Source organism: Mauremys reevesii, linkage group 7 (genome assembly GCF_016161935.1).
Source record: "Mauremys reevesii isolate NIE-2019 linkage group 7, ASM1616193v1, whole genome shotgun sequence".
NCBI lineage: Eukaryota > Metazoa > Chordata > Testudines > Geoemydidae > Mauremys > Mauremys reevesii.
The window spans coordinates 11,482,175-11,497,078 of NC_052629.1; the positions used below are offsets into that span (position 1 = coordinate 11,482,175).

A 14,904-nucleotide genomic window follows, 5' to 3' on the forward strand; every position below is an offset into this window, starting at 1 on the left:
ATGATTTAATAAACTTGATGGGTGGTGCAGATGGTTCTTTATTATTTTATTAAAATCTGCTCCAAACTGACCTTTTTTTAAGGTTTTCAGATCACTAGAACTAATATCCATTGTTGGGCTTACAACAAAAAATATGATGTTCTCACCTTGATATAACAAAGCATTCCAGTATAAACCCAATCCAACAGTTGTTGGAGTTCATTGGAAACATTCCTATTTACTTCAATGAGTGCTGGCTGCACTGAGTGCCCCTCATGAATAAAACTTTTAAGCATGTGACTAGCCCTATTGACTTCAATAAGACTACTCATGTCTTAAACTCATACGCTTTGCTGGATCAGGGTCATAGGGTCTGATTCTGAGTGGCACTGGGTAGCCATAATTCCCATAAGAAGTCAATGAAAGTTATGGTGCTCAGCACCTTTCAAGACCAGGACAATATACTGAATGTATGACAAAAGAAGCAACCTGAAATTCCATATGTGCAGTCAACACATAGGCTCTATAGAGGACAGTAAGTAGAAAATACTCAATGTAAAAGTTAGATCTCCAAATTATATAGTTTAAATCCTTACATGAAAACTATTAATTCTTCTTAACCATTTATAATTGTCCCTTGGTGATATATATACACACAGAACAACATACTGTATATCTGGAAACAGTTGCATGGAGTAAGAGGCCTGTAGAGATAATACAGTGTAGGGCTATTTTACACTCAAATTAATAATAATGTATTTAATGTAAAAGAATAATGCAATTAATGTAAAGTATTTAGCCAGTGTAATGGAAGACTTGAGTCTTATGTAATATGCCAAAGAACCTATCCACAGCAAGGTCTGTTTTCCATGGTCATTAGAAAATTGTTTCTACATGTTCATTCCCAGGTCCTTGTACTTACATCACTTTGTAGCAAAGCTGCATGCACTGAGTGAGCAATGTTAAGATCATTTTCCAAGCCCTGTGAGCCAACCATCTGTCCTTTCATTTTCTCAAATGCCTCCTTATATTTGTACTGAAGTGGAAAAAATAACAGAAGTTTGATAAGGGCCAAGTAACAAGAGAGGTGAGTTTTTGACCAAAATTGAGTCTTGCTTTTTTTTTTTTTTTTTTGGCGGGGGGGGGGACAGTAATTGAGCAAATGAACTGAATGAACAAGCACTGTTGAAGCAGTCAAGAAGTCTATTCCTCTTTTCGACACAAGTCATAGATGGTGTAAAGAATTCTCTAACGAAGCAGTTGTAAATCTTTGGACTATAAATTTTAGTTACACCTACTAAGATGTATTATGTTTTGCCAAGTGTTAAGAGATGAACACTGAAAAAAATCTTAAGTGAATGTTGAGAGAGCCTCGTCAGTACACATCTTTCAGTATCTAGACTTATTTAGAAGAATATACAAATGCAGATATTTAGAAAGCAACATGGGTCCCATCACATGCTATCATATGATGGATATGACATTCTTTCCTAATGCATTTCTCTGTATATGAGTACACTGGCATAGTCTTTTATATACATAAAGCCTGCTATACCTATTTTTTCAGTAAAAATTCAGTTTCAGAGGACTATGTGTTTTAAGAAATTAAAGTTTGATTCTGAAATCTCTCTTACCTATAGATTTCTGCTTCAAATGTAGTCTAGGTTGATAATGACCCTTATGGCTGTTCAGTGTGTATCTGAAATGAGTTGGTCATCTCAGAACTCCATATTTAAAAGCCCTCAGCCACCAATGACACCTCATTGGGTCTTTAGTCTCAGAAAGGAGGCCAAGAGTTGAATGGAGCATGGGGCAGATCCCTTTCAGCATGTAGGATGGAAATACTGTTTCCATGAACACTGACACACCATAACAGAAACAGTCTGGAGTAGCTGGTATTTTATATTGGACAAAATTAGCAGTAATTTCACTTACATCACTTATGATTTCACTTGAAGCCTTTGCTGCCTGGAAGGGAATGGCATCCAATTTCAGTTTATATCCACCATCTCTTATCTTACTCCAGGATTCTTTGTAGTGAGTCTGTTTGGAAATATTGAACAGCATTTAAATTCATTTACTACACAGCAGGTTGACATTGCACCTTTGTTGTTATAATAGAAGCATCATTGTGTTTGCTTCATTTTATTCAAATAGATGGGGCTGGTATAAATAAAGCTATCAATACAAGACAGATGTACAACAGAACACAAGTCTCAGTAATGGGGCTGTAACTCACTTTCTCGATTGTTCATTTCTAATTTGTCTAGTGGGCTGACTTATGGATTTATAGATTCCAAGGCCAGAAAGGACTACTGTGATCATTTAGTCTGCTCTCATATATAACACAGGACAGAGAATTTCCCCAAAGTAATTCCTACAGCATGTATTTTATAGAAATATCCAATCACGTTTGATTTCTTATTTTACCAAGAGGCTAATCGGGCCATAGAATGATCATATATGAGGGACAGGAAGTACATAGAGTACTGTAAAATTGGCAAGATACTCTAGGGATATTTTTCACTCTTCCTCTGAAACATTAAAGGCCAGATTCTGATATCCTCACCTCACTGATATTCAAAGCATTTAATTTAGCCTGAAGGATTTCAGGAAGATCTGCTGTTTGTGTATAATGATGCTTTATGTTCTCTCCATGCTCCTTGTACAGCCTCTGAAATGCAGAAGAATTTCAAATAGAACACACTACACATCTGATCACAGGTTTAGATAAAAACAATAAGGTCTGAGTTTATGAAAGGCAAAGAATACAGAAAAGCAACAGCAGTAGTAATAAATGCAGGCAGTTGTATTCATCGAGAGGTCTTGAAAAGAGCAGGGGCCTGATACTTCTCTCAAGCAGGGTAAACTGGGAGTAACTCAACTGAAGTCACGTGGGTATAAAATCAATGTAAGACCCTAGATTTCTGAATATTAAAAAACTGTTATCAATTTCATATGTGACTAAAGAGATAGCTAATTATTAACAGGCTATTCATTAAGAACTTGCAACTATGAAGGGCCTGATTCTGAGAGTGGCTGAGACACCTACAATTCCCATTGAAATCACTGGGAGTTGTGGATCCTTTGGCACACCTCTTTCAAATGATTGTCAACCCTGAATAAATACACACAGAGACAGTCATCTAACCATCTCCTGTTTTATAGAACAAAATGGGACAATTACGGACTATTGAAAGTTTGGGTAGTCAATCCTGTAGGATAACACTGCAGTTGTTACTACATGTGCTACCAATACACATATTCTAAATAACAAACCGATACTTGGCATACAATAAATGTTTTAGAATATCTAAACCTTTTGTGTGCAGATACACCTTCTGAAAGATTTTTCCACTTTACCTCTCAGTTTCCCCTTGCATTTAGCTTTACAATGTACCTACTGGAAGGACTAGTACAGTTGTCCAACATTTTGACTGCTTTTTATCGTTTCATAAATGCGAGATCCTCTCACGGACCATCTTCTTTTTCAATGTGCTTGCCTTCCCTATAGCTTTTCTGTCTGTTCTAGTGTTTAGGGAGTCCACAGCTTGAGATCCATTAGACTGTGCCCCTATGTGTCTCAAATACTCTACTCTGCCCGCTGTTCACTGATATAGAGGGGCCCAATTCTGTAGATGCTCCCGAGTGGAAAGCCAGTGACTGCTCCAAACATGGAGTAACTGTAACATTGGGCAAACACTGAGCGCTAACTCATATTTACCCTGCTTTAGTATTAAGGAATTTGATTCTTATTAAGTCTACCAAAGGCAAAGGTACTAGAATATCACATTAGCATTTGCATTACACAAAGGTCTGTCATCTTTTTCTCGATTTTAAAAATACCTATTTTCACAAGTGTTTTTTCTCCTCAGTAAAACATTCTCTCTTGGCTGAAACTTGTCTTTGTTGGGTGACTTTACAATTCACTTCCACATTATCTCAGTTAAGCCTACAACAGTTTCAAATAGTCCTTCTATTAATAATAAAGACCAAACAGTTTCTATTCTTCCCTTTTAGGTTCCTCCTCCTGGATTTCTCTCTCAGCAGGATGACAGCCTAAAATTATTAATTTATTTTTTCTGTCTTGTCTCGTCACTTCACATTCTGTTTCTAAAGTCTTAACAGAAACTAAAATTTAAAACATCTGGGTTTGAAAATAGTAACCACGTAAATGTTTTTTTTTCTTTGCTAGACCTCAAAAGGTCAAAATTTTCTAAATAAGGAAGGCAGGTCAGTCCCACTCCCAAATCATATTCCTGCAAAATATTTTTGTATAGAAAGCCTTCTGTGTGTGGAAGTCCCATTGACTTCAATGGGAGCTCTGTGGGTAGAAGACTTCCATACTAAGTAAAAATCATGCCCTTTGTAAGGTGCACCTCACTAGAACATAGAAGCTTCATGGTTCCCAAGAATAATCTTAGAGAGAGAAAGAGAAAACCAGTTCTTCAGTCAGGTCGTTCAAAGAGGATACCACTCTTATAATCATAATGCATATATATTATAACTTACATCCACAGCCTGGTTATAACTAATTCTAGCCTGGATCATCTCAGGAGTGTCTTTAATATTGGTAAACTTCAAAGCACATGGATGCTGACGGTACTTCTTCTGTTGAGCAGAAAAAGATCAAAGCTGTGAATTTTGTGCTGCTCTTTCATGCTATTTGAAAGGGAAAAATCTTAGGTTGCTCGAGATTAGAGTGAATTTGTGAACATAATTAGAATTCCTCTTTCCTCATCTTTATGTCCTAGGTACTTTCAGATTAATATTTGTTTCAATTTAACAATAGCCATTTACAGATTAATATTAAAGCATTTCTACCTAAATATAAAGGAAACATTTCAAAATCATATTATGCCTACTAGAATACTCTGGGACCCATGGTAAAAAAGCATTTTTAAGTGGCTTCAAACACAGTACAATTGATTACATTTTTTATTTATAGTTCCTTTAAGCAAGAAATGGTACCCACTCGAACTGTGCTAAAAATGACCGTGATTACACTTGTTGGAAGTTTTATATTTCCTGCTAACACCTGAGCATGGCAAACTGCACTGAGATCACTAACACTGTGTTTAATTATTACTGCATATTTTACAGGTGCTGAGATTAATTCCGCTTATTTGAAAGGGCCCATAGTATCTTCTGAGAGGCCTTGAAATATAAATAATTAAAATGAAGGCTCCATATTATCAAGCTTACACTTTGTCCATATGGCCCAATCCTTGAAAGCCATACACATGTAGCAGTCAAATCAGCAGCCACTCTTCCTGCATTAGGCTGTACTACTTCCATCTTCAGTCTTATCTCCACTCCACACAGAGTCCTGCTGCCTGAGTGAGGCATTTGTGGCTCTTTTAGAAACTGCTCAGATTTCAATGTCCAAGTCTAAACCCCTATCCCTGTTACATCCCTTAACACAATTTTTAGGCTACAGGGCCAAATCCTTAAGTGATGAACAACCTGTAAAACCTAAAGACTTTATGGAGATTAAGGTGGTTTTGGACCTCTCAGAATATGTCCCAAACTGAAAACAGAACTGTAGAATAATTTACTAGAAATTCATTTAATTAAGTGCTGAGAGATACTGCTCTTGGAGATGCTTTTTAACCCCATCTTGCCTGACTTTTAAATAAACAAATATTATTATTTAGTGTTCATAAAAAAGGCCAGTTTAACTGTCTTGGAGTCTGAAGTTCTGTATTCGAAGACAGAACAGACACAACATAGGCAGTAGCAATGCAACTTTGCTATACTATCCTGCCAACGTGGGCCAAACCTCACCTACAGGGACCACTTCAAGGGGTTCAGCCTTCATATCCTACTGAAACACTGGCCTCTCTACTGACAGTGGAGTCCAGTTAGTGACAATGAAATGCAGATTTTTGTGACATCTGCATAATTTAAAAGTTTGTGGGCCAGATTCCCAGCTTGTATAAACAGGCAGAATTCCATTGGCTTTAGCGGATCTGGCCAAATACGTGGTCAACTGTCTTTTAAAAGTCTGTTTTCTCTTACTGCTGAAGATTATATGGAAATATGTCAATAATGCCAGCACTTAGCCATGCTAAAGGATAACTGAAAAGCTAAATTATTTGGTGCATCTTTATACTCAATGTGTGGACAGGTGACCTCTCTAGGTTTTACCACTGGCTATCTAACGTGTTGTAAGTCTTTCAGTTTTCTACTGATGAAGATTTGGTCAACAGGCCCTCCTTCAGAAATCTGCAAACTATTGAACTGATTCTGCCAGGGGCTCCTTTGAAGGACTGCAAAAACAGGCACAAAGGATTCTCGAGCTCATCTAAAGAGCATTCTTTTTGAGTGGGTAATGTGGGAGTCATGGGGATCAGAATCCACAGAGACAGCTGGATCGAGAGAAATCCACATGGACATCCATGTCCGATGTGAATATATACGAAAAGAGAGAAAGAAAGAACGTGTACAAAAGGAGGCTCTGGGTGCAATAAGTGCATCTTTTCATCATCTCTCCTGTTTTGCTTCATTAAAAAGGTAGGCTAGTAGGTAGCAATTGAGCACTGTTTGATTGCCATTATTATTCATAATATCATTTGTCACCTGCTTTGTTTTTGCAAAGGCTAGATGGACTCCTACTGGTGTGTGTTTGGTATCTGGTTTTCCTCTAATTACCAGTCCTATTCCTGGTTTTGAGGGCTTTCATGTGGTATGCCTTTTTCTTTCCCCTTTGAGTGGAAATTATTTTAATTTTATACAGACATTTTGCACACATTATGCAGAAAGTTCTGTTACATGCTGTCATGAAATCTCACCTCACTAATGAGTTCTCCTGCCTTCTTAGCCTGCTCCACATTTAATGACCCAGTAGCTATCCATCCAACTCCTTTCATCCAGTTCAAATCTGCTCTGTATTGGTTCTGACAAAGGGAAAAAATGCCCCATTGTTGGTGCTCATACATTTAAAGTGCCATTAGAGGATTCAGACATATCGGGAACACCAACTGAGTCAAATTAGTGCCTGCTTTTGTTTTATCCACGGCTGCGCAATTGCAAGTAAAACAAAAAAATACAGAGAGACGGCAGTATAACCATCTATTATCAGTTCTGCTGTATGCTTTGCAAGACAATCTTTTAAAAAGGTTGGCCTGTTCCTTCACCGTCAGCTTCAATTCTTATTCTGAATACAAAAAGTAGGCTTGTTTCATCGTATGCAGTATCTTCCTGGATATTCTTTGTTTAAAAGGACACTGCAGAGACAATGAGGATTCTGAGGGTATAGATCTGTTTCAGAGGATTTCTTGTAACACTAAAATGTCACAATGAGGGGAAATGGTCTCAGCTGATATCGTCCAAGGACCCTGAATGGTGAAGGGTGTTTAAATGAACACTTTCCTCTAACAGTGGTGACATTTTTCTATTCAGCAATTACAATGAGAGACCAAGCCCCCGCTTCTCTCTATCCCACCCCCAAGCAACAAAATAACCAGTCATCAAAGCTGCAATTTTTAAATGAGCCTAAGGGAGTTAGGCCCACAATTCACACAAAATTGCCAGGAGATTTGGGCACCTTGCTGTTAAAAATTCCAGCCTCACTCATTAAAGAGGCAAGTCTGTCTTACAGCAAACACATATCACTTTCACATAAAGTAGGCAGTGTCTCTAGTGGTTAAAGCAAGAGACTGGACTCTGGACTCTTGGGTTCTGTAATTGATTCTGTCACCATCTTGGTCAAATTATTTAGCCTCTTTCTACCTCAGTTTACCTGTTTGCAAAGGTGAATAAATAAACCTCATAGGAGAGTCCTGGGGATTAATTAATGTCTGCAGGATGCTATGCAAGCACAAAGACTTGACATACTGAACCTGGCAAATACATGCTGATTCTAAGGACTCCATTTTCAGATCCAAAAAAACATTTGTCTATGACAAAAAGTTTCATTTATTCAAATGTTCTTATGAGCTAAATGGATTTTGTCAATGTATAACGTATATTTTTCTGGTCCTAAATGTATAAACCTAGATTTTAATTCATGAGCTATAGAAATTAATTTAAGTCCTAACCATCTGAAAGAGCCGACTAAAACAGTTATGCAATGTCTGAGATTGTGAACTTACATCACTTTGCAAAGCATAGGCCTTCTTGGCCCATTCCACTTTCATGTCAGTAGGCAGAGCAGTATAACAATGCAGGGTTGTCTTATATCCTCTATCTGTGATCAAATTCTGAGCCTTTTTGGCATGGACAAGGTTTATCATATCCATGGAGACATGAAACTGAGACTTTGTGTCCTCAGATGCCTTTTTATACTCCAGATCACTCTGTAACTTGGACATTTGGAGAGAATGCGCTATCTGTGAGTCTGCTTTCACGTCTTTCACTCCAATCAATTTACCCTTGGTCTTCTCATAACTTTCCTTATACTTTATCTGTGAAGAAGAAAAAATGGATCATAGATACAAAGAGATGCAGCTGAGCTGTAGCCATTTATTAACAATCAAGTGGTAACTTAGCCACTTAAAGTAAAGACAGCATTTCATTTTTGCCATTATTCAGATTCTCCCAAAATGCATTTGCCTTTCCATTTCTGATAGAAACACTACTGTAGTGAGAGCCACATTTGGAAACTGAAATCTCCTCAAAGATTCATAGATTCCAAGGCCATAAAGGACCATAGAACTTCTCCAAAATAATCCCTACAGCAGATCTTTTAGGAAAGCATGCAGCTTTGACTTACAATTACCAGTGATGGAGAATCCACCATGATCATTGGGAAGTTTTCCAATGGTTAACTACTCTCGCTGTTAAAAATTCATGCCTTGTTTCCAGTTTGAATTTGTCTAGCTTCAACTTCCAGTCATTGGATCATGTTACACCTTTCTCTGCTAGACTGAAGAGCCCATTATTAAATATTTGTTTCCCATGTAGATACCTACAGACTATACTTGTCATCTCTTAACCTTCCCTGGGTTAAGGTAAACAGACTAAAAGAGCACAATCGATCACTATAAGGCATGATTTCTAATCCTTTAATCATTTTTGAGGCTCTTCTTTGAACTCTCCCCAATTTGTCAATATCCTTCTTGAATTATGGACACCAAAACTGGACACAATATTCCAGCAGTGATTGCACCAGTGCCAAAGCCAGAGGTAAAAATAACCTGTCTACAGCTACTTGCGATCCCCGTTTTTGCATCCAAGGATTGGGTTAGCCCTTTCGGACATAATGTTGAACTGGGAGCTGATGTTCAACTGATTATCCACCATGACCCCCAACTCTTTTTCAGAGTCACAGTTTCCCAGGATAGAGTTGCCCATCCTGTAAATATGGCCTACATTCTTTGTTCCTATTTGTATACATTTACATTTAGTGGTAATAAAACACATATTGTTGGAGTGCCTCACTTACCCATTTAGATTGCTCTGTATGAGTGACCTGCCCCCTTCATTATTTACCACTACCTCAATTTTTGTTCCATATACTAACTTTATCAGCGATGACTGTATATTTTCTTCCAGATCATTGACAAAAACATTAAATTGCAAAGGACCAGGAACCAATCCCTGCAGGATCCAACTAGAAACACAACAGATCAGGGAGGACTAGGGACCGAATGGCTAGGCAGCAGTTCTGCAGAAAAGGACCTAGGGGTTACAGTGGATGAGAAGCTGGATATGAGTCAACAGTGTGCCCTTGTTGCCAAGAAGGCTAATAGCATTTTGGGCTGTATAAGTAGGGGCATTGCCAGCAGATCAAGGGACATGATCATTCCCCTCTATTCAACATTGGTGAGGCTTCATCTGGAGTACTGTGTTCAGTTTTGGGCCCCACACTACAAGAAGGATGTGGAAAAATTGGAAAGAGTTCAGCGGAGGGCAACAAAAATGATTAGGGGGCTGGAGCACATGACTTATGAGGAGAGGCTGAGGGAACTGGGATTGTTTAGTCTGCAGAAGAGAAGAACGAGAGGGGATTTGATAGCTGCTTTCAACTACCTGAAAGGGGGTTCCCAAAGAGGATGGATCTAGACTGTTCTCAATGGTACCAGATGACAGAACAAGGGGTAATGGTCTCAAGTTGCAGTGGGGGAGGTTTAGGTTGGATATTAGGAAAAACTTTTTCACTAGGAGGGTGGTGAAGCACTGAAATGGGTTACCTATGGAGGTGGTGGAATCTCCTTCCTTAGAGGTTTAAAAGGTCAGGCTTGACAAAGCCCTGGCTGAGATGATTCAGGTGGGGACTGGTCCTGCTTTGAGCAGGGGGCTGGACTAGATGACCTCCTCAGGTCCCTTCCAACCCTGATAGTCTATGATTCTATGAATGATGATTCCCAATGACAATTACATTTTGAGATGCCTATGATTTCACAGTAGCACAGGAAAGAAAACGGAGCAAGATCAAGTCTCTAAGGCTTGTAAGCTTTCAATGCAAGTAATCAACATGTCTGTTTCCAAAAGGGAATCAGAGTGGCTTTAGGCTTATCTAAAAAAGGAAGCTGTTTTTCAACATTACATGTCATAATCTAAAAGATAAAAAATTCAGCCAAAATAATCTTTATTTCTTTGAAAACCAGCCTCTCTTTCCCAGAAATTTTCTGGCTTATTGCCCAGACCAGTGACTAGATGCATTATTCTGCAGTGCCACTTGCAAATTTTTGGTCAGTTTCTGGTTCTGAACATTCACCATAAGGGCTAGAAGGGGCTGGGGAAGAGGTTGCATGGTCAGGTTTGTTGAGAAGGTTTATATTTTTCTACAACAAACCATCAGGTTAATTATGGAATACCATCTAATTAGAATCTATACTCACATCACTTGCCAGATCCCTCTTTGCCTTAGCTGTCAAGAAAGACAGTGCATCAAGACGAAGTTCAAATCCTTTTTCCTTCTGCTTCTCCCAGCTACTCTTGTACAATTTCTAAAGAGATATCAATAACAACACTACTTTATTATCAATAACACAAATAATTTGCATTACAGTAGCACAAAATGATCCATATAAGATTGGAAATCCATTAGGGTAGGTGCACATAGTCAGAGATGGCCCCTGTTCCAAACAACTTACAGTTTAAGGGCCTGATTCGGATACCTTTACTCACACTGAGTAATGCTTCCTCCACAAATCGCCCCATTGATTTGAAAGGAACTATTCATGTGCCACTAAAGCTAGACTACTCACATGAGTAATGAAAATGTGTTAAAGACTTTGAAGGATCAGAGCCTTCAGGGCAGTACTGGGATTGGCCAGGTATTCAAGCAAAAGCAAATAATTTGGTTCTGAAATTTTTGAATTTAAACATTCAGATCATCTTAAGGGAAATGTCCTTCTATTAACTATAGAGCAATTATTTCAACACCGTTAATACCATTTGATAAGTTAAAGGGGTGGGTGCCAGCCCCAACCATACAGCACCTCACTAATATTTGCAGCATTTGCTCTGGCCTGTATGAAGAGAGGTTCGTCTTTGCTGATGGTGTAATGATGAAGAAACTGCTCTTTTCCCGACTTGTATGCAATCTATCCATAGAAAACAAAGCAAATAATGTCAGTAGCATCAGGTTATGTTCAATTTCAAATGACAATTGAGTCTATGGGAAGAAACAGGCAAGAATATTTAAAGGGAAATGTACTTGATGATTTCATCTTTAAAATCAGGGTCCTTTTTCCAAAACCTGAATTGAGATGCTCTCCTATAAAGCCTAAGTCAATTCCAGGTTAGCCAATTCATTTATTATTAATTGTCAGTGATATTATATAAAATACAAACACTTGATAAAACAATAAACACCCTTTTATTGGGATTCTCTGTTTTACCCTGATCTATACTATCTTTCCTCAATTCCATGTGCCTCATTGGTCTTCCTTAGCCAAAGAGGGAGGGATAATGATATATTTATACAGAGCTATTCATCCCAAAGTACTTTATTTCAATAGACATAAAAGCTGATACAAACTAATGTTCTGAACAAAGTTTACACAAGACATTACTTCCATTACTATCATGGAAATGTAGCTGCCTCTTTCATGGAATGAGTTAAGTTGTTTAGTAGCACACAGGAATGCTACATTTTAGGGCAGGAAATGAAGAAGAATACAGAATGCAACTAAATCTGCAGGGGATATTTATGTGAGCCGGATATAATTAAGCACATTATAATTTGGCCAGGGCTAACACTCCTGCTTTAAATGAAAGTGCCGAGATCTTTAACGGTCTGAAACAGCAACCACTTCCATTTTACATCTCAGTGCATTTCTAATGGCGCGTACATTCCAGGATGAGACACTCTGCTTCAGAGCCCATTGAAGTTGCTCGTAGATTGACTAGAAGGTTGCTGCATTCAGAGCTACGTTTCACTTAAAGGCTCAACATCTTGCATCTCATAGAGATTGAGGGGGGGGGGAAGTTGTGTCTCCCACAAAATGGCACAGAACTCTAACTCCAGAGCTACGAAACTTGCCTCAAGATACATTCTTTATAGCTATAGGGAGGCAGAATAATCTAGTGGATAAGACGGAAGAGAAGAGACTCGGGAGACCTACGTGCTTTTCTGATTCACTTTTAAAACCAACTTTTTAAAGAGGTTTGAGCTATATAGATGAAAAAATGGAAGTGCCAAGTATTTGTAAGCAGGGTCTGAGGCCTGGTCTACACTAGGACTTTAATTCGAATTTAGTTCTCCCCTGACAGCTAGCTGGGAGGGGCAGAGGCTTCAGGAGCAAACTGTATTTACATGAACATACCTACTCTGCCAAGATATCCAGATGATAGAGCTGTGTTACTCAAAGTGATCAACTCTGGCTGGTATTGGGACAGCGTCCTTAACTTCTGTTTGCCAGAAGCTGAGAAGAGTGACAGGGAATGGATCACTTGATGATTACCTGTTCTGTTCCTTCCTTCTGGGGCACCTGGCATTGGCCACTGTCGGAAGACAGGATACTGGGCTAGATGGACCTTTGGTCTGACTCAATATGGCTGTTCTTATGTAAATCACTTTAGTATTGAAAGCAGGGGGAGTGAAAAGTAAGAGGGGAGGAGGGGAGGTTTGGTGTCCCAGCCAGTAGGTGTGGACTCTCCCTAAGGATCCCCCAGTCTGGTTTAACCTGTTCCTCCCCACTGTTCAAAGATAGAGCTAAATAGGCTCCATTAGGAGCCTTTGGAATTTTAAGAGCTTAAATGAGAGCTGAAATCACTTGTGGTGAAACAGCATTTCTTCCCCACCTGCTAAAAACTGAAAATCACTAAGAGACTGACCTGCAGAGGTCATAGCAGAGAGGCAGGTGCCAGCAGAAGGTAACTGACAGTCGGCCGGTGGGAGTGGTCAGCGGGAGTGGAACGAGCGTCTGGCAGGGTAGCCAGCAGAGAGGAACCATGGCTGGCGGGGCAGCCAGCCAAAGTAAGTGCTCAGATAGCAGAGCAAGCAAGATGCCTTCTTCTCCAGGTGGGAAGTGAACTCACACAGATGCACCTCTCATCCCTGGATCCTCACTGACCAAGGACAACCGCTGTGAGTAGGGTATGGTGAGGGAGCAGAGAGGGGCACAGAAAAGGAACTTTTGGTTGTACAATTGAAGAACATGAAGCTCTGCCCCACACACTCTGGGATGGGCATCCTGCTCACAGTTTTATGCTTATGAATCCTGCTTGTAGCAATTTTCCCTAATTAATGTCCAGAGACTGCCCACCTTTCATTAAAAGTGTCTTGTGTATACTCAGACTCTGTGCTTGCGAGTGGGGAAGTATTGCTTCTCAGAGGCGCCCAGCGGTGGTGTGTAATTTTCCCCGGTTACTGTGTGGGGGCTCAAACTGGTTCTGTGTTGTACTGTTGAAAAGGAACCCCTAGATATTGAACCCAGCCCTGGTTGCTGCCAGCTCCACTGGCAGAAGGGTTACATATTAAAACACAGATGAACAAAAAAGGAAAGAAGGCAGCTGTCTAGGAAAGACCAACCAACCGAGGATGAAGTGTTGCTCGCGCAATACCTGGACAGCTGCCAGTGTCCTCAGTTCAAGCCACAACATGCAACATCTCTCACTCTCAGCAGTTACCACTCTCACTAAATTAGGTGATCAGTACATTTAACAACAGGTGTCCCTTGTTTTGAAAAATTAAAAACTGGTTGTGGTCCAGCTGGGCCTTCGCCACAGCCAGGAGTTCACAAATACCAGCTGACAGGGTCATTGCTCTATTTCTCCCATCTAAGGAAGGAAAGGGTATGGGGGGGGGGGAAGTCACCTTGAGAAAAGCTTTATTTCCCTAAAAATAGCTTAAGCATTTGTGCTCAAAAAGATGCCGTCTTAAGTACTCTAGGTAAAGCTAAGGATCTGAGTGAGACAGGCAAAATAGTCTCACTGAGAAAAGAAAAACAGCAGAATGCAGAAGTTGTAAAGGATCCGGTTTAGTCTCTATCCGTCTATCCAGATGCCTATATGGCCCTTATCACCACAGTATCTGAAGTCTGAGACTTTGCATATATCTGTTCCCTATCAGGTTTAAAGGTTTCTAGCTGTGAAGCAGGGGAAAGTTTAAAAAAAAAAAAGGTTTAAGAAGTAAAGCTCAAAGTTATTTAAAGCCATGGCAAGATTCAGAACTGAAGCCAATTTCTTTTTCAGTGGTTCCCATCTGTCCCCAAGAATTACCAAGTTAATGATAAAGCATCAGTGAGGACTCACATCACTCTGCAGTTCCTGGCTTTTCTTCGCGTGTTTGATCTGGGAACTGTCGGCCACACTGGTGAACTTTAGAGCATCGGCTTTCTGTCTGTACTTTTTCTGATTTAAAAAAAAAGCATTCAGAAATTGTTATCACATTTATTTTCCCAAGTGAATTCAGTGCTTTTCAAAAGGGGAAGACAGAGTTCTGGAAACTGACGTCTTCTGTTTAGAGCACAGGTATCAGCACTGTAAGCTTCCACATTCTATTGTCTCTGAACCTGAACTGGCAAGATG

At 39.5% G+C, this 14,904-nt stretch overlaps 1 protein-coding gene across 8 annotated transcripts in view; it reads right to left on the reverse strand.

The window, feature by feature from the left end:
• Positions 1-14,904, reverse strand: part of LOC120409071 (nebulin related anchoring protein) — a 64,332-nt gene that overhangs the window by 15,571 nt on the left and 33,857 nt on the right. For 6 of the 8 annotated variants that reach the window (XM_039546466.1, XM_039546463.1, XM_039546467.1 and 3 more), the window contains 9 exons: positions 14,629-14,727; positions 11,370-11,474; positions 10,767-10,874; positions 8,076-8,387; positions 6,774-6,878; positions 4,492-4,590; positions 2,549-2,653; positions 1,915-2,022; positions 902-1,015 (listed from right to left, as the gene is read on the reverse strand). In XM_039546466.1, the coding sequence (XP_039402400.1) occupies positions 902-1,015; positions 1,915-2,022; positions 2,549-2,653; positions 4,492-4,590; positions 6,774-6,878; positions 8,076-8,387; positions 10,767-10,874; positions 11,370-11,474; positions 14,629-14,727 (1,155 nt within the window). The remainder of the gene's footprint in view (positions 1-901; positions 1,016-1,914; positions 2,023-2,548; positions 2,654-4,491; positions 4,591-6,773; positions 6,879-8,075; positions 8,388-10,766; positions 10,875-11,369; positions 11,475-14,628; positions 14,728-14,904) is intronic. The other 2 variants (XM_039546464.1, XM_039546462.1) reach the window with 2 other exon arrangements.